At 41.3% G+C, this 20,478-nt stretch overlaps 1 protein-coding gene across 1 annotated transcript in view; it reads left to right on the forward strand.

Moving 5' to 3' along the window:
- KIF5C (kinesin family member 5C) overlaps nucleotides 1–20,478 on the forward strand; it is a 152,296-nt gene that overhangs the window by 59,666 nt on the left and 72,152 nt on the right. The window contains exons 4-10 of the mRNA XM_045367028.2: nucleotides 2,752–2,856; nucleotides 7,256–7,304; nucleotides 7,580–7,635; nucleotides 8,319–8,406; nucleotides 12,862–12,986; nucleotides 15,481–15,585; nucleotides 15,953–16,101. Coding sequence (XP_045222963.1) covers nucleotides 2,752–2,856; nucleotides 7,256–7,304; nucleotides 7,580–7,635; nucleotides 8,319–8,406; nucleotides 12,862–12,986; nucleotides 15,481–15,585; nucleotides 15,953–16,101 — 677 coding nt within the window. The remainder of the gene's footprint in view (nucleotides 1–2,751; nucleotides 2,857–7,255; nucleotides 7,305–7,579; nucleotides 7,636–8,318; nucleotides 8,407–12,861; nucleotides 12,987–15,480; nucleotides 15,586–15,952; nucleotides 16,102–20,478) is intronic.

Here is a 20,478-nt window from a genome sequence, read left to right on the forward strand (position 1 = left end):
ACATATATACACATACAACACACACACATACCCCCATATACACACACACACACACACACACACCGCATACATCATACAGACACAGACACCACATATCACACATATACAATACACACACACCACAGAATGCCACACGCCACAAGCACTCCCACACTCGCCACACTTCCTACATTCACGCTATAGCACATGCCTGCACACATTCCCTACATCCATCTCACACACATATATGCCCCACATCACACATACATGTTAATACTCCACGTACATCACACGCCCCCACACATGCAGACATAACCCTCACACCCTACACATGTATCACACACAGACATACACCACACACACATCACACATCCATATGCTCCCCTAACACGACACACACACACAGACACACACACACACACACAGGCACGCTCCACATGCCCTACATCCTCCCCTGCATACGCACACCTGCAGATTGTTTCGGCAGGCCTAGTTTACTGCACACAAAGCCCTTACCGCTCTTGAGCATCTGAGCTGGATCAAGCAGGCCAGCTGCTAGGCCTGCAGTGGATTTGGGTATGCGTCTGTTCCTGTGGGGATGGGAGGCATTATTATGAGAACACTCACTTTTCTCACATTGATTTTAGGGTGAGGACTTCAGAGAGACACAAAGTAGAGAGTGTCCTAGATTCATCTCTGGTTCTGCCTTGGTTCTTGCCCTGACAAAGGCAAACAAAGGGATGTCAGCACTTGTATAAGCCAGGAATCAATGGGGAGATAAATCCATTGAAAGGGAAAGCATATAGGAAAATAGATGTGAGTCAATTATAAATGATTTTTGGATTATCAGTCATTCTTCTCTGGCTGTGGGCTACTGAGGAGAAGCTAAAGGATTATCATCAATTATTAAAAAGCTCTGGAGGGCTTGGGTAGGGGAGGTCTTTTGATTGGCTGAGTGGAGTCATGACATTTGACAATACGGAAATGATGTTCTCACCATAGGTATTGTTCCTGCCAGTGATCTCCATGCTTCAGAGCATGTGGGGGCCCATTGTCTAATTTGTTACATGTTTATGATGGAATATACAGTTTAAAAGTTATCAAGATCTGAGATTGTCAGTCTGTCATTTGGCACTGTTTTCTTTCCGAAGATATGTATTAATTGTCAGAGATAGAAATGTGTTTCAGACTCTTCAGGTGAAATAAACTCCAACAACTTGTTCGTGAGAACCTCCTATGAGCTGAGTGATATAATACGAACATTTATTTGAGCCCGTCCCATGTCACTAAGCACTTTATATATCCTATTTAACTTAAATTATACAATAATGCTATGTAATAAATACTAAATTTTGTAAGCAATGGGGAGAAATATACATGCACTGGCCATCCCTATCTTTAGGAAGTATGCAGTCAAACTAAAAAACAATATCAATACATCAAACTATTTAGATTCTTAATAGATAAGGGCATTCCAGAGGAGTACCCATTTTTCCAGATGAGACAGCTTTGCTGGAAGCCAGACTGCCGGATGAGGTGGCTCATGCCTGTAATCCCAGCACTCTGGGAAGCCAAGGTGGGCAGACACTTTGAGCTCAGGAGTTGGACACCAGCCTTGGTAACATGGCAAAACCTTGTCTCTACAAAAAATACAAAAAATTAGCCGGGTGTGGTGGTGCACACCTGTAGTTCCAGCTACTAGGGAAGCTGAGGTTGGAGGATCACTTGAGCCTGAGAAGTGGAGGTTGCAGTCAGCGCTTCAGCCTGGGCAACAGAGTGAGACCTTGTCTAAAGAAAAAAAAAAATCTGGAAAATTCTCTGGGTGTACGGTTGGCACTGATCACTTTAAACCTGCAGACCGTGTGTTTGTTCACTGATGGGTTGTTGAACTCATATGAGAACTTAAATGCTTATTTGATGGTGGGCTTAGGCAAAGGCTCTCTGGAGCTTGTGTGTTGCTTTAAATGCTTCTGGAAGTCTTCATTAGGAGTTGCTGTCAGATCCTATGGCATCTTTTCTAAAATCTTCAGAGGTGGCAAATTCTGGACCTTAGAAGTGGATTTGGTAATATCCAAATAGCAGGATAATTTACCTGTCCCCATCCCCTTAGGTAAAATGAGTAAAGTAGAAAAGGGGGGAAAGAAGAATATAAGACTATCTTAAACGTGGATTTAGGTGTTAGAAACAGCTAAAACTTATTTAGAACAATTCAGCCTGGGGACTACAGATTTTTAAAAGAAATTGATGAAGTGTATTTTCTTGATTGATCTGTTAAATGATACTGAAAGTGTTGCCAGAATAAGGTTCTTAGAAATTTTGAAAAATTTTGGAAATCAGTTCTAAAGGTTATTTCATTAAAGGACATTACCTTACTTGGACCTGCAGGCTCAAGTCAGTTTGTAAATACTCAAAACCCAAACCCATATATTCTCATTCCTTCTCCTGCTCCCTTTCCCTTCTCCTCCTCACCCCACACTAGCCACATAGACACTGATTTGCTGCCTTGAGTGGCCGCTGGAGGCAATACTGTGGGCCTCAGAATTTAACAGCACAAGTGCTCCCCTGCTGGATAAACAGATGAACACATTGAGTTTTTCCACCAACTTCTGGTCTGTTGGCAAGTCAGGTAGATGCCCAAGGGAGCCGGCAGGCACACGTGGGTGCTTCCTGCTCCACCAGGTTCTGTCTAAGGAACCCAGCAATGGTTCCTCCTCTCTCTCCTGTGTCTCCCAGCACCCTTTAACGGCCTGTGTTTGTATTTTCACCCACTAGGGGAAGCTGCACGACCCCCAGCTCATGGGGATCATCCCACGAATTGCTCATGATATCTTTGACCATATCTACTCCATGGATGAGAACCTGGAATTTCACATAAAGGTATGTATTACTGATTGGTCAAGAGAAGACACTGGGCCCCAGATAACGTTTCTTATCCCTCCTCCTTTCAAATAGATATAAAAGATGATCTTACTAATTTAAATTACATTCTTGTGGTAAGCAGAGCCCTCTTCCTTACTGACCTAGGCTAACAGGTATCTGGAGGGTTTGCTTGAAATATCCAGATAATGAAAGCAAAAGCCTTCTTTAGCAGGAAATCATCTTGATTGTTGCCCGAATTCTACCCTTTATCCTCTGGATCTCTGTGGATATGACTGAAATGTGTTTGTGTGTGGGTTAGGGCAGCATTTCTCAAAGTGTGTTCTGTGGAACACAGTGCCTCGTATTATTAATGGTGGGCTTGCAGGGAAAAGGGCTATAAGGCCAAATGAGCTGGGAAAGTGCTTCCTTGAACAGTGTTAAATTTATCACAAGTTTCAACGTGCTCTGCAAAGGGGACATGTATTAGATTACATTTCCCAGCTTATTTGAATATAGACACATTTCTCCCCCTAAGAGTATCACAGACTTGTGTTTTGAGCAGAGCGTCACAGAGCAGAAGTCTGAGAAATGTTGGGAAGAGGAATTCTCCTCCTTTTTATCTTCCTCTTTGTATTTTGTTTTTGTTTTAAACCAGAACTTGTTATGGACTTCAATTTACATTAAAAGAGAGATTTCTACTCTCTTACTGTAGCTGTTTAATAATAAAATTTGTTATTAGGATATATTCATTGGAACACCTCTTTTGCAAGTGACTGAAAGGCACTTGTTTAAGCAAATAGAGGATATTGTTATAAGAGACAGAATCTGACAGTAGGCATTTTGTGGAGGATGAAGTGTGGAGGGCAGGAAATCTAAGCCCTGTTTTTCTTTTTTCTTTTTAAACTTTTTTTTTTTTTTTTTTTTTTTTTTGAGACGGAGTCTCGCTCTGTCGCCCAGGCTGGAGTGCAGTGGCGCTATCTCGGCTCACTGCAAGCCAGGATGGTCTCGATCTCCTGACCTCGTGATCCGCCCGTCTCGGCCTCCCAAAGTGCTGGGATTACATTCTTTTTAAACTTTTTAAACAATTGAGATATTGTTCACATAACGCAAAATTCACCCTTTAAAAGTGTATAGATTGATGGTTTTTAATATATTCCCAACAGCGTACAATGATGATCCTTATCTAATTCTTGAGCATGTCATCACCTCCAAAAGAAACCCCAAATCCGTTACAGTCCCTGCTTTTCTGCCCTCTTGCTTGACTTCTTTCTCTTGTTCTGGAGCATCTTCTCTCTTTTTGGTGGGAGAAGGGGTTGGCAACATGGCAGCTGCTGCTCCAGCATTCCCTTATTTCCAACCCCAAATTCCCTTGCGAAGGGACTCATTGGCCCAGCCTACATAGGCTCCCCCCTGCCTGATGAGCTGTGTCCAGGATGCACATGCTGTCTGGGGGCCCCCACTGTGGCTGGGGAGGGTGAAGGGGCAGTTCTAAGAAGACTTGCTGAGCAGATCTGCTAAGAGATTTCCCTTCAGGCTGGGATCTTAGTGCACCAGGCCCATCTGTTCAGAGATGAGGAAATGGAAGTTTAAAGATGCACGGTTAGTTAGGCCGGGCGCGGTGACTCACACCTGTAATCCCAGCACTTTGGGAGGTTGAGGCGAGTGGATCGCCTGAGGTCAGGAGTTTGAGACCAGCCTGGCCAACATGGTGAAACCCTGTCTCAACTAAAAAAAGAAAAAAAAAAAATTAGCCAGGCATGGTGGTGTGTGCCTATAATCCCAGCTACTCAGGAGGCTGAGGCACGAGAATCACTTGAACCCAGGAGGCAGAGGTTGCTGTGAGCTGAGATCGCTCCACTGCACTCTAGCTTGGGTGACAGAGAGAGACTCTGTCTGAAAAAAAAAAAGATGCGGAGTTAGAAGGCCCAACTTAAACAGCAAGTTATTGATAAAGCTAAGAATTGACCCTAGGTCTGACCTAGGTCTAGGCATATGTGATACCTTTTCAATTGTATGAAACTTCTCCCCTTACTACTATATACCTTTCGTAAATGACATAAAAAGAAGGCAACAACTGTTTGCCCAACTCTAAATTACATCTAGCAAATCACTTTTCCTTAGGAGTCCTTTTGTTGGCTAAAGCCTGCTTCTCCTTCTTGCCAAGATTCTTTATATCTAAGGATACAGAAGCTTGTTGCTTTGATGGGATCAAGATTTAGAAGCTTAGTGCTTCTTTAGGGCTGTTTGCATTTAAATAGCTTAAACTACTGCAGGGTTCTTATGTGATAATCCTGGAATAAGATGTTAAACCAATTACTGCCCTCAAAATAGGGTCTTGTGTTAGAATCTTATTAAGATAAAAACAGCCCTAGCATGAAGTTGGGGGAGGAGAGGAACAACACTCTTAGTCTCTAGGGCTGAATTTTACAGTCCAGATTTCTGTGTAGCATTTGTAGTTATGCTTACTTGTTTTATAAATAATAATTATAAGTGGGCAAATTAGTTGCTGACTACTTCGTATTTTGAACTGAGTAGTGAGAGGCTAAATCAAGAAAAAGAGGACTGATTAAGGCAATATTGAAAATCTGCTCCTTAAAATGAGTCCCACAGACGTTTTAAACTTTATTTCCGAACATGCTATTTCTTAATGCCAAACAATGCCTGTTTATTTTTCTTCCGCCTGGTCTCACAAAATATTTGAAATGACAAAACAACAAAATTGCCACCCTCACACACACACCAAAAGCAGAAATTAATAAAATCAGAATCCTGTTTCTACTTACGTTAAATGTGAATATGATTCTAATTGCCAGACTTGCCAGTATCTAGTTTGTGACTTTTTAAAGACATAATTAATTTTCTCTGTAATCGATGGAAATAAGGCCACATGTTTAAGATCTCAAAAATAATAGACAATGGATTGAAAATCAGACAAATCTGAAATAAATAGAATGCACTGAACTAGAATTGAGTTGGCTGCAGGAAGGGCTGGGTTAGAGATGTGCAGGATTGGAGGCCAAACAGACCCATAAGGATTGGGGGAGTGTGGCAGCATGAGAGATTAGACAAAGCTGTAGATGTGAGTCTTTGAAATGTCACATAGATGTGTCCATGAGAGATGGGCCTCAGACTCACAGGGGAGTCTGACAGGTGTTCAAGCAGGCAGATGTTGCTAGGGATACAGGCAGCCAGGAGAGATGCCCAGCAGCGGATTCCAGGGCTCAAGCTAGGACCCCACATCTCAGAGTAACTGGAATGGTTCCAGTCGGGTGGTTCCAGACCGAGGCACATTAAAAATAATGGATCAGGGCTGAGTCGGAACTGGGAGCAGTGCTGGGTTAGAGTCTCCGCTTCCCCATGACTGGTCCAGAGCTGGGATGTAAGGATGAGGTTTCACCTGAGTAGTCACATCCCAGCTTTACAGCTTTACAACTGTTTTCCTTTCTGCCCATTCCCTTGTTTAGATTTCAAAAGAACTTATGAACATAGGGCAGATAAGTTTATTGGGTACGCAGAAAGCAAATGTAAACAGAGTACAGAATCCTGGAGGGGGATTTTTGACATCGTAAAGCCCTATGGCTTCATGTGACAGATGGGACAATTGAGGCATAGGGTCTTGGTATGTGTAAATTGAGTCCCTAAGACCTCATATTTAGTTAAAGCAGGTCTCAGACATCAGCCAGCATAAGAATCGCCTGGGGAATTGAGAACCAGATTCCTAGGTCCTGTTCTCTGGGATTTGGATTCAGCAGGACTGCAGTAGTGTTCAGGGTTCTGCAGTTCAAACAGGTTCTTAGGCGATGCTGATGAAGGTGGTGCTGCAGCTGAGCCTTGAGACTAATGGGAAGGCCTCCTTTTCTTCTCACAGTCTAACCACCTTTTTTCAAGTCCCATTTTGTTCAGATCTTTCCTGGATGCACCAGAGCTGGCCACCGTTACCAGCTCTTGCCCAGTTACCTTTCTGAGCTCTTGTAGTTCTAAAAACACTGCCCTTGTCCTCTCCCGGCTTCTTGCATGTGAACATTTGGACTAAGTCCCTGCTCCTTCATGATACTGTCAGTATCATGCAATAAGGTGAGGCCTACTGATTGTTTTCTAAGCTTGCTTCGTGCTTGTCTAACATAAAGTCTAGAGTCCTCCTGTAAGTGTCTAGCACACGATGTTAAGAACACCTGAATGACAACCAAAGGGAGCTGTGATGTGTGGGGATGGAGAATGGTCCACACTTAGGGAAGCGTAGAGCTAGCAGGAAGCAGGGGAATCCCAGTAGAGCTGGCCAGATTCTGAGTCTTCACTTTGAACCCCTCTTCTTACTCTTCTTAGCCATGCATGATAAAAGCTTTCATAAGTACTAATAATGGTATTTTTGAAATACACTGTGGCATGTCTATTCCCAACTCAATTTGTTTTTAACTAGGTTTCCTATTTTGAGATCTACTTGGACAAAATAAGGGACTTACTTGATGGTAAGTAACCTCAGTGCTTGTCCTTTATTTGTTCTGTAACAAAAGTCTGGGGAGGTTGAAATGGTTTATCACACTTCTGCTTAAGGAATTAATGAAAAGTTATAGAGATACTCTGTTGCCCTCAGGGTATATGTTCATTCTCAGCCAAGGCTTAAACTTGCGTATTGCAAAGAGATTAGATTTGCCTGTCCTTTGTAACAAACTTCCATTTTTCCTCCAATATAGTCTTTAACTTTTATTTTCTTCTTTGCATGCTGTCATTCTCACCTCTGTAGTATCCAAGACCAACTTGGCCGTTCATGAAGATAAAAACAGAGTCCCGTATGTAAAGGTATGAGGAAGATTTGATTGGTGATGCCATTAATTTCTCTGCAGTCTCTGTCATAATAATTACTACATAAGATGCACAGACTATTATCTGTAAAGAGCATATAGGCATTTAATCAGGCTCCTTAAATTTAATATTCATCTGGTTTTAAAAGCTGACATTTATTTTCTTCAATTGTATCTTTCCTTTACGACATTATTATTTAATATTATTCACATTTAAAGAGGCTTTGGTATTGAGTGCAATTGTTTTTACTTTGCAGTTGGAAACGCCTATTATGGCATTATCTGTGGAACATCAAAGTATCTATTATTGGCGGTCATCGTGGTAAATAAATAAAGATAGAAGGCAAAGCAAAACTTCATCCATTTCTTCTCTCATTGATTTTCTTCTTTGATTTTCTGTCTTCTTAAAGTGTTGCTGTTGAGTATGAATATGTACTCAGAAACCTAGGAAAACTTGACAATTCTTTTTTTGGTTTACTTCTGTACTTCCTAGGGCTTGCTCAGACTTCTCTTTAATGTAGAATTCAAGCCCTGGGCAAGGAGGAGAAGTTGTTAGATCGATATTTCAGCTTTTCTATTTATCTGCACCTCTAGAAGATAAACAGGAAAATGTTCCAGCCTTTCAAAATATCGTTGCTTTTCAACTCTTTTAATGTTGAACCTGAACTGATTCTCTTCCAGGGGTGCACTGAGCGGTTTGTGTCGAGCCCTGAGGAAGTCATGGATGTAATAGATGAAGGCAAAGCAAACCGACACGTGGCTGTGACAAGTAAGCATGGTGGGGGTGTTTCCTCCCCTGTAGCTTGGGAGACAGATGTCTGCCTACCAACCGAGGGAGGTGGGGAATGAGGCACAAATGAAAGAATGCATGGGAAGATGGTTAGAGAACAGTGCTCGGACATACACGCTAGGGTATGTGTGCTATGAGTGTGTCTAGGCAGTCATGGGAAAGGGTGCCTTCTGCTGTCCACAGGGCTCTGAGGTCTTGGAGATGTTGGGTGAGACTTACTGGACCCTGATAACAGCCTAAGCCTCAACATTAGGAAAAATAAACAACCAGCCAACCAAAGGGAGGGAAAGAGTAAACTCCTCAGTTTGTTTATTTTAATCATGTTATTGTTCAGGTTAAAAAAAAATTCCTGGCCGGGCGCGGTGGCTCAAGCCTGTAATCCCAGCACTTTGGGAGGCCGAGGCGGGTGGATCACGAGGTCAGGAGATCGAGACTATCCTGGCTAACATGGTGAAACCCCGTCTCTACTAAAAATACAAAAAACTAGCCGGGCGTGGTGGCGGGCGCCTGTAGTCTCAGCTACTTGGGAGGCTGAGGCGGGAGAATGGCGTGAACCCGGGAGGCGGAGCTTGCCGTGAGCCGAGATCACGCCACTGCACTCCAGCCTGGGAGACACAGCGAGACTCCGTCTCAAAAAAAAAAAAAAAAAATTCCAAACCAACAAATTCTATAATACGTTGCAGTCACACACGTGGAAATAAACCATGTTAGATTTCTGCCCTCTGTAACCAAGAAAAAGAAAGGGAAGAAGGAAGTCAGAAAGCAGAGCCAGGAGCTTTAGGGAAAGCCTTCCGACGTGTTACTAGCAGACACATTCAGATCGGCTCATTGACCCTGCAGTTCCTTCCTCAGTATATTCATTGCGTCTCAGGGAAGCAGTGCAAATGGGATTCGGGCAGCAGAGGGTCCGTGAAAAATGAGAGTTGTCTATGCTATTAAGAGGGATGTGGACAAATGAGAGTGAGTTTACATAAACAGAAGCTGAGAGAACTAAGGGTTTATAGCTTGCGTGAGGGAAAAAATCTAGAGGAGGGTGTGTGGACAATATAATATATCTTACCGTGTTGAAGGTGCTGACACTAAGAAAGAGGGTCAGCTTGTTCTGTTCCATCTCAATGCTTAGAATACCCATGATTGTTGGAGCTCTAGGGCGGCAGATTTCGACCCCTATGAGGAGAACTCTCCAACCATTATAGCTGCCCCAAGTGCAGCCTGCTACCTAGTGAGGTAGTGAGTTCACTGTTATGTTGTAAAAGAGATTCAGGCATTGGTTGGCTGACTGGTCTAGACTCTTTAAGTGTCTTCTACCCAAGACTCTCTGATTCTGTGGTCCAGAACTGTAATTCTCAACATTTTCGCTATCTGAGCAATGTATCAGATGATATTCATATATATAGCAACTTTCATAGGTGAGCCTAGACCTGGATACAGTGTTATTCAAACTCCACTTCTTTTTCTCTTGCTTAAAACCCACACACACACATGAAAGAATGTAAGACAGATATTCTTACAGTAGTAGCATCTCTCATTTACGTTATTCACTCTGTTTCTGAAGCTGTTTTTAGTTACAAATTATTTATGGCATATCCGATAATGCATTTTGGTGCCTTGGTTTGGAACTGCTAGTCTAAAAAAAAATTGCTATTATTCTTACCATTCTGGTAAGGTTTTTCTTTTATTATTGCAATAAAATATACTTAACATGAAATTTGCCATCTTAACCATTTTAAAGTATGCATTTATGTGACATTAAGTACCTTCACATTGTGTGCAACGGCACCACCTTCCATCTCTAGAACTTTTTTTATCTTCTCCAACCAAAACTCTGAACCCATTAAACACCAACTCTTTATTCTCCTCTTGCTCAATGTACCTTGTCTCTATGAATTTGACTGCTCTAGGTACCTCATATAAGTGGAATCATAAAGTGTTTGTCCTTCTGTGACTTATTTCACTTAGCATAATGTCTTCAAGTTTCATCCACGCGCTAGCAAGTGTCCTTCCTTTTTAAGGCTGAATAATATTCCATTGTATGTATATACAACATTTAAAAAATTCATTTAACCATTAATGGACACTTGGGTGGCTTCTACATTTTGGCAATTGTGAATAATGCTGTTATGAAGAAAGGTGTGCAAACATCTATTTGAGTCCTTGATTTCAATTCTTTTGAGTATATATGCAGAAGTGGAATTTCTGGATCTTATGGTAATTCTACTTTCAGTTTCTTGAGAAACCGCTACTATTTGCTATTATTACTATTTTCTACAGCAGCTGTACCATTGTCTATTCCTAACAGCAGAACACCAGAGTTTTCATTTCTCTACATCCTTGCCAACTTGTTATTGTTACTATTTTTTATAATAGCCATCTAAATGGTATGAAGTACTGTTTCATTGTGGTTTTGATTTGCATTTCTCTAATGATTAGTGATGTTGAGCATCTTTTCATGTGCTTATAGGCCATTTGTATATCTTCTTTGAGGGATGTCTATTCAAGGTCTGTATTTATTTTTTAATCAGGTTGATTTGTTGTTGTTGACTTGTAGGGAGTTCTGTATGTATTCTGGACATCAATCCCTTATTAGATATATGATTTATAAAATTTTCTTCTATTTCATGGATTGCTTTTTTACACTATTGATAGTGTCTTTTGATAGGTAAAAGTTTTTAATTTTGATGAAGTGTCTATTTTTATTTTGTTGCTTGTTCTTTGGGTGTCATATCCAGGAAATTATTGACAAGTCCAATGTCATGAAGATTTTCTCCTGTGTTTTAGTCTAAGAGTTTTATAGTTTTAGTTTTTATATGTAGGTATTTGATCCTTTTGGAGTAAATTTTTGCATGTGCTCTAAGGTAAGGGCCCAACATTAATATATTTTTTGCATGTAGATATCCAACACTATTTGTTGAAAAGACTGTTCTTTCCACATGAAATGGTCTTGACACTCTTGTTGAAAATCATTTGACCATATATGTGAGGATTTATTTCTGGGCCCTTTATTCTGTTCCATTGATTTATATGTCTGTCTTTATGTCAATACCACACTGTTTTGATTACTGTAACTTTGTGGTAACTTTTATTTTTTATTTTTCCATAGGTTATTGGGGTACAGGTAGTATTTGGTTACATGAGTAAGTTCTTTAGCGCTAATTTGTGAGGTTTTGATGCACCTATCACCTCAGCTGTATGCACTGCACCCTATTTGTTGCCTTTTATCCCTCGCCCTACTCCCACCCTTCCCCTCAAGTCCCCAAAGTCCATTATATTGTTGAAGTGTGAGACCTTCAATTCTGTTCTTATTTTTCAAGATTGTTTAGGCTATTTGGGGTCCCTTGAGATTTCATATGAATTTTAGGATGGATTTTTGTACTTCTGTGAAATATGTCATTGAAATTTTGATAGAGATTGCACTGAATTTGTAGATTGCTTTGGGTTATACTGACAGCTTAATGATATTAAGTCTTCTAATCAATCCATTTATTTGTGTCTTCTTTCATATCTTTCAGTCACATTTTATAGTTTCCAGTGTACAAGTCTTTCTCTTCTCTGGTTAAGTTTATTCCTAAGTAGTTTATTCTTTTTTTTTTTTTTTTTGCTATTATAAATAAGGTTGTTTTCTTAATTTTTTGGGTTGTTCATTGTTAGTACATAGAAATGCAACTGATTTTTTACATGTTGATTGCGTATCCTACAACTTTGCTGAATTAACTGTTAGTTTGGACAGTTTTTTAAAAATGAATCTTTAGAGCTTTTTACATATAATCTGGTAAGATGGTTTTGAGAACTGATTGCTGATGAAGGCTGAATAGGATGGTTGCTGGGGTCTCTGTCTGCTTTGCAGACAAAGACGAGGATTTGCAAGCATTTTCATTTCCAGTACCCCATCCTAATGAAGCATATTTAATTTTTGAAACCTTCTTTGCAGTTAGCATAGGTTATAGAAGTGTATGTCTTAATCCTTCCTTAGGAAAGTCTTAATCCTTCCTTAAGAAAGCTTATGATATTACTGATAAGGCAAGACTTATGCACATGACTAAGATAGACTACATCATGTATTAATGATGTTAAAGTCTGAGGAATTTAAAGTGAGGCAGGGGAGGAAGTAGTGAATTCTTCAAGGGGAAAGTCATGCTATAGTAGGAATTTAGAGGATGGGGCTTCAGGTAGAGCTAGAAAATCTGATATCTTAGACTGTCGACTAAGATTTTTAGATTAATTTCTTTGCTCCTTGAAGACATTTAAAATCTTGTCTTTCTAGAATGAGCATTGTTTTTCAGAAGAAACAGGGGTCTCAGATAATTTTTAAAAGTGGCTGGACTTACTTCAATGAAATGGAGCTACTAGGCATGACTTGTTATGCTTTTTAGATGAGAGGTTTGCTACCTAAACCTACATGTTCTTTGTAGAGCAGTAAACTATTTTCCTTTTCAGACATGAATGAACACAGCTCTAGAAGTCACAGTATCTTCCTGATAAATATTAAACAAGAGAATGTAGAGACTGAAAAAAAACTCAGTGGGAAACTTTATTTGGTTGATTTGGCTGGGAGCGAAAAGGTAATTGGTTCTTTATTTGTATTATCTATAATTTTCCCCTTTTATTTGCTTCAGTGTGCAATGGTATAATTTTTATGCTCTACTATTTTCCTGCTTTAAAGAGCTTTTAAAGGTTCTGAGGCTCTGCCAAGGTGTTATTACATTTAACCCTTTTTCCCTGCTTTCTTTTCTGGTCCTGAGGTCTCTTATTGGTGTCGCAGGCAGGTACTTTGCATGCCAACTCTGATTTATCCCTGATGGGCCCTTATGATGATGTTAGGCAAGAGTTGGTTTGACTTAGCCTGTGGCAGAGGCAGCTGCACACATGTGGGAGGGATATTAACTTCTAAGAAAAGAGTAAATCCCATGTTGTACCTGACTCTAATAGGCCAGGAACGAGCTTTGCCATTGGAATGTGGCAGTCCTGCCTCTGCAGGTTTGTTTTGCTGATAGAAGGTCTGGAACCTAGGGCACTCCCTGCATTCCCTGGTTCTCCCGGCAGTAGGCATGGGCTGACGGTATCCCATGTGGGAGTCCTTGGCTGTCTCATGCAGTGCGGCCTGTAATCAGCCTTAGCTGCAAGCCTTTACTGTTCTCTGGTTTTATCCAGACTCTCTTTTGTTGTCTACATCCTGACCCATGCCCTCCCAGGCCCTGGCTGGGGCTGTACTCCAGAGCAATAGGCTTCCCAGAATCTCCAGTCTCACTTCCATAGCACCAAAGACTTCTGCTGCCAAGCCCTGTCTCGAGGCACTGATCTCCCTTGAGCAACATCACAGAGCAAGGCCACGTGCACAATGCCCTCTGGCCTCCATCATCACTGACATCATGCTGATTGTCCCCATGAAGGCCAGCCTTGAAGCTTGGTCAGTCTCCCTAACTGTATGATTGATCACTACTTATTGCACTACACCACTGAGTTCCCATATGCCAAGTTATGGCGACTTACATCCAAGTAAGTAATGGTTACTTGGATTGTCCTCTAGTATGCATTTGTAAAACCGTGAGCGGAAAGTCATCTGTGTATTTCTAGTTGGGAATCTAAAATTTTACTAGTATGGGCTTGTAACTTTAGTTAAACAGATGTGCAACAGAATGGAAATAATGGAGCATCGTTTTTTATTTAGAGCCTAAATACACCTGAAAACTGCTTAATACTGGCAGACTGGAGTGGAGGCTTGCCTCTGCACAGTGTCAGTGGTTATTGCTAATGATATTTATGAGGTGTTTGAAATCATGTCCTTCACATAGTTTCTTTTGCTCACACACACCTGTTTTCCTTTGCCCTAGATGTGTCCATATGACTGTGTCAGTGTGATCTTGTAGAAGAGAACTCTGGGCTTTAGTTCCCATCTCTCCTGAATGGCGTTCTTCCCTTAGGTTGGCAGTCTGATATTTCTGGGGCTCAGTTTCCTGTCTGTCAAAGGAGGGTGATAGATGATACCTGCCTTGTATATTTCATGGAGTTAAGATGCTCAAATAAGAAAGCATCTTAAAATAACACTGCTTAAAATAACATAGACTGTTACTGTTTGTGACCCGTCAGCTACATGATTTCTCTATGTGTAAGTAGGGGAGCCACACAAACAATTCCAAGGGAGTTGAGAATCTATTCTATTTTTGAAATAAACCTCCCCCTGGACATGAATTCATTTCTGTCATCAGGAGTTTCTCCTTTATATGAGATTGGAATTTGCGTAGTTGAACATTGCTTCCTTGCTTCCTTTCTTGAGAGAGCAGCTGCTGCCCCTGCATCATTTGTCCAGTCAGCAGAGACATGAATCATGTTGAGTTCCCTTTTTTTCTAGCATCTGTAGACTGCCCTCTACCTAGAGCAAATGCTGTCAAGATGAAATTACCAGCAATAACACAGCAAAGGAGAAACTGCGTGGTCCCCCTGGCTGCAGAGGAAAAAAAGACAAATTTACAATGCAATATACATTTGACTTTTCATTTCTCTCCCAAGTTTTTTGCTTTTTGGATATTTTTCATTTTTTCCTTGTTGTGAGAATAAGTAGGGAAGGAACAGAGTCTGGATAACCAACCCTACCACATCTAGTCATCTGCCTGAACTTGGAGCTTGTAACTTACATTTTTCCAATATGCCCATTCATTGTGGCTTAGGACAACATTTTCTCTTCATGCTTCCCTCTGGGCTCCCTTCGGCATGGGGACTGCGGCTCAGTCTCCCAGGGCCCGAGCTACCCATGGTGACAGCACTTCTGGAGCCTGGTTTCCCTGGATGGATGGCCCCTGGGGAAGCATCTGCAGCTCCACCACTTGAGGTATTTCAGCTATTCCACTAAAACCCAATTGAGAGGAAAATGATGGCAGGAGAGACCAAATCCCCAGCCTCATACGCGAAGGATGGTTTTTATCACTGTGGGTCTTCTCTACTTTTATTTTTCCTTGCTTTCCAGGAGGCTGTCCCCCTTTGCCCTTGTGTGAATTTGAAATTTCTACTTTGTGCTTCCGCTGTCCTGTGCTGCTCACTGCTTTCTTTTCTCTCTGGTAGGTCAGCAAAACTGGTGCCGAGGGAGCTGTTCTCGATGAAGCTAAAAATATCAATAAGTCTTTGTCTGCTCTTGGAAATGTGATCTCTGCTTTGGCAGAAGGGACAGTAAGTGATCCTGCCCCCGTCTATTAAATAATATTATGAGAAACCACCTTTTGGGTCCTTGTAGTCCCTTTGCCACACACCAGAGACTGGTTTGTTTTTCTGTTTGGAAAAGGACAGAGGGAATCCTGCCTGTGGATGCCTGCTCCCTGGGAGTTCCCATCTACTGAAAAGTATGAATGATGATGCTAATTTCCTATGACATAGGTCAAATAATGGGCATTTTAAACTTGGGCAAGATCCAAAGACCCGGCCACAAATTCTTGTTTTACTCGATTTCTAAGCTCAGTGTCTTCATCCCTGACTTGCTTGCCTCTGGTTTTTCTCAGAATGGGCTGTCAAAACCAATACTTATTCTTTTCCTAAATAGAAAACACATGTGCCATACCGGGACAGCAAGATGACTCGGATTCTTCAGGACTCTTTGGGTGGGAACTGCAGAACCACCATCGTCATTTGCTGTTCTCCTTCTGTCTTCAATGAGGCTGAGACCAAGTCCACACTGATGTTTGGACAGAGGTACGTGTGGTCTCTCAGGACCCATCCTCTGAGCTAGGTCTTGGGTCTTAAGAGTGAGTGGCAAGGCCAGGCGCAATGACTCACGTCTATAATCCCAGCACTTTGGGAGGCCAAGGCTGGTCTCAAACTCCAAGGTCAGCAGTTTGAGACCAGCCTGGCCCACACGGTGAAACCCTGTCTCTACTAAAAATGCAAAAATTAGCTGGGTGTGGTGGCATGTACCTGTAGTCCCAGCTACTCAGGAGGCTGAGTCAGGAGAATTGCTTAAACTCAAGAGGTGGAGGTTGCAGTGAGCCAAGATCATACCACTGCACTCCAGCCTGGGCGACAGAGCAAGACTGTCTCAAAAAAAGAAAAAAATAATAGTGAGTGGCAAGGGGCTATTGTCAGAGAATCATAAAGTAAGGGACAAACAGCCTTTTACTCAATTACATCTAGCAGGTGATACGTAAACTTGAGGCATCACTTATTGAGGCCAAAGCAATAATTGTATTTTAAAATAATGGGCAAGAACACGCCAGTCAAAGGTATGGTGTTTAAAACAAAACAAAGCAAAACAGCTAAACTTATTTCAGATGTGAATTGGAAATGCGTTGGGGTGTTACTTTTGTTCTTCATGGCACTGGAGTCTACTTTTTAGGTTCATATTATTTCAAGTTTATAAATCTCAAGATTGATAACTGCCTTTAGCTCTGGTATTTGGGATCCATTGCACAGTTGCTGATAAAACACCCAGAAAATTATGTGAATGCAGAATAGAGGTATAAAAAGCAACGAAGGGGAAGGAATCTTTACCAGCACTGGAGGTAGGAGGTCTGGACTGTATGCTGAGAAGAGACGTAGATGACAGCTTCCTACCTTTAAAAATACCCACATGAGACTTCCTAGATCCCTGGGAGGTGTCCATAGGTGGGCAGCAGGTGTGACTCCACAATCGTAAAGCAAGAGTTACATGTGTGGTTTGGTTCATATCTTCCTTTTTTTCTTGTCACTTTCTTTTTTACCTACCCCCTCCCACTGTCCAAGGCCTGACCTCCTTCAGGCATGTTTCCTCAGTTTCAGTGTTTAGGTTCTATCCTTCAGCCCTCGTGCCTCAGTGTTCATTCCCAGAGTGCTTGGGGTGCTGTGGATCGGGCGATCTGAACATCTTCAGTGCTCAGTGAGCTGAGCTTAGGGCTGAGGTTGGATGTGGATTCTGCTGCCATCGGTTCATTTAATTCTGAACAATCATGTGATCTTTAGACAAGTCACCAGTGCTCTGTGGGCTTTAACTAGCTCATTTGTGAATGGATGCACAGAGCACTTCCCTGCCTCCTCCCTGGGAGTGTGTGTTGTGTGGTTATGCCTAAGGAATAGTTTAAGATGAGAGAAAGGACAGATGGGGGTGGGCATTCTGTCTGGGAAATTGTTATGGCTTGTTTAAACTGCATTAAGCCCCAGTCATTTCCTGAGCCCTCAACAGAACATAGAATTATGCAGCCATGGCACCTGTGGGATGTCTAAATAAATAATAATTATATTGAAATGTTGTAGAGCTAATATATCTTTTATACTGGATTTGGGTCCTTTACTTCCTCCCAAATTGCTTCCTTGATTAGTTAAATGCTTAGGCCAAGGGGGTTGCAGTAGGATAACACCTACGTTCCTCAAGGGTCTCAGAAACCCACAAACCAGCATCTGCTTATGGAAAACAAGATCGCACCCTGCCCAGTGTCTTAAACTTGAGCTTTAACAATTTCCTCTGAAGACATGTTTGAGCAAACCAGCTCTAAATGCATTTATAAAGGAAACATCGCTTCAAAAAAAATCCTTACCAGCAAAGCAAAAATATTCTGGCTCTTTTCAAGCCACAGTCACCGTGGGGCATTGGCTATCTTTGCAAGGCCCAGTCACCTTGGGGCATTGCTGTTATCAGGAGGTATTTGCAGCGTCTACAGGAAGCATTTTGAATATCAGTTAGTGTCTAATATATGTCAGGTGTGTCAAAATTATAGCACTTCTGACAGCAATTATCTCACCTTTGTACAGAGTATGAAATCAAGGCTTAGGTGCAAAGCCATTGGATACCATACCTGAGACCACACAGCCAGTAAGTGACTAAACATGTAGGATGTCCTAGGATGCATAGTCTGAGCACAGCCCTTTGGTTCAGTAAGCTCGGTGTTGAAGCTAATTCTGCTGTTGACCCATTCTCTTGTTTACCTCTCCCCTCTAAGCCTCAGTCTTCTCTCTCATAGAGAGAGAGATATAATAATGCCTATTTCAAGAATATTGGGAGGATTATATAGTTGCTTCAGTTTTAACCTAGCACAAGGGCTGGCATGAGTCCAGGTAAAAAAAGTTCATGACCGATGGCCAGCTATCGGTGATTGCAAGTTCTGCTTTTCTTTCGTCTTAAATAATCTCACAGTATTCAGCCTTGAAAAGGTCATAGTAGTAGATGGGACTAGACTGAATGTAATGCACTGTAACGGACAGCACTGTCATATAAGGGAGAGGATTAAATAAAGTAGAATTAGAATTACATTTTGGGAATGAACAAATAAAAAATACTGCAGATAATTTGGGCTTCCAGGAATTAAAAAGTAATGTAAATTATGTTTTCAAATGAAATAGGTCGGTCTACATTCTTTTATCAGAGTCATCTAGATTCTGCTCTCTGTGACAGCAGGGACTGAGTTTGTCACAGACATTAGTTTCTCATCAATGACTCTGCACAACTAGTTCACAGTAGGTGGTCAATAAATAAATGTTTATCAAATGAATGAACAGATGAATCTAAAGCTTATTGTGTAAGGTTATCTAAAGCTTATTTGTGTTGGAAAGTTAAGGCAGTTGCTGAACTTTGATGCCATTACATCCAGAAGTTTGGTTGGGTTTGGATCTGGTTTGCTTTCCAATCTATTATTGGAAATGTGTGAGGTTTCGTTCCTTTCCCTTTATCCCCAAGTTAGTTAATGGATTATTTAAGGATGCTGAACTACAGGGCCAATACCTGCTGTATTGTTAAATATACTCATTGAACCCAATTATACAGCAGACACAAGACTGAACATCAGATTAGACATGGTATGTGGTAGCTAATGAGATTAAGCACTTTGAACTCAGAAAAGACTGCCAGGCACATCCTAAATTCATTGTAATGAGTGTTCATTATATTCTTACTGCAGAGGTGGGCAAACCTTAGGGCAGCATGAGGTTCCTCAGTGATTCCTTTGTGGTTCTTTCAAGGACGTGAAGCGAGTACACGTTTGTTGTTCTGCTTGACTGTACTGATGCTCTGAATAACACAATGTAGTATTTGTTTCGAAGCAGTTAAATCTGCAGATCCCTGAAAGCACTCTACCAAGAGTCCTGCTAGCATTCTTCAGGATTATAGGTTAGATACTGGAATTTAAAGGGAAAAATTTACCATGTCTATTTCTATTTTTTTTTTAAATTATACTTTTAAGTTCTGGGATACATGGGCAGAACGTACAGGTTTGTTACATAGGAATACATGTACCATGGTGGTTTGCTGCACCCATCAACAAGTCACCTACATTAGGTATTTCCCTGAATGCTATCCCTCCCCTAGACCCCCACCCCCCGACAAGCCCCAGTGTTTGATGTTCCCCTCCCTGTGTCCATGTGTTCTCATTGTTCAACTCCGACTTATGAGTGAGAACATGCAGTGTTTGGTTTTCTGTTCCTGTGTTAGTTTGCTGAGAATGATGGTTTCCAGCATTCTGGTTCTTCCGTTCAGTCGGGGTTGTTTCCTTTGGTTTCCTGAATGCCCAGCATTGTGCCATTAAAGAAGTAAGTGCTGTCTCCTGCATTCTCAAAGAGCTTTTAATCTAGTTGAGGATGCAGCACGTGAATTCCCAGGCAGTAGAAAGTCAAAAAGCCAGACTCAAATTAGAGCACTTTTATTGATTTTTTCTTCTGGCCTCCAGAATTCTATTTTGTAGTCTTTAATTACTCTTCTAAACTACTTTTACAGCACTATTTGAAAAAGATATTTATGTTTTAGAAGTGTGAACTCAAATCCCCCGATTGTGTTGGAAGCCAATTTTAATGTACCTTGATTTGGGGTGGTAATGAAGGGAAAGAGGCCCTCTGAGGGGACAGACCAATGTGGTTAGGAAGACCTGAATCAGCACATCTTTGGCACCAGGATTTTTGATTGATCCAGCATGAATAATTCAAAGGCTTTATTTGTATGTTGAATGTGGAAGGAGAATTGATATCTTAGGGAAAGTAATATTCTTTCTTCTTTTCCTGATGTGCGCTTAAAAAAGTCATGTCATCATTTTAATTGTGTCATCTGCCAGTTTAGTGGTAGCTAGATTAGGCAGAGCCTGAATAGTGTGCATATGAAATGTACGTCACCAGAAC

This window comes from Macaca fascicularis, chromosome 12 (genome assembly GCF_037993035.2).
Source record: "Macaca fascicularis isolate 582-1 chromosome 12, T2T-MFA8v1.1".
Classification (NCBI taxonomy): domain Eukaryota; kingdom Metazoa; phylum Chordata; class Mammalia; order Primates; family Cercopithecidae; genus Macaca; species Macaca fascicularis.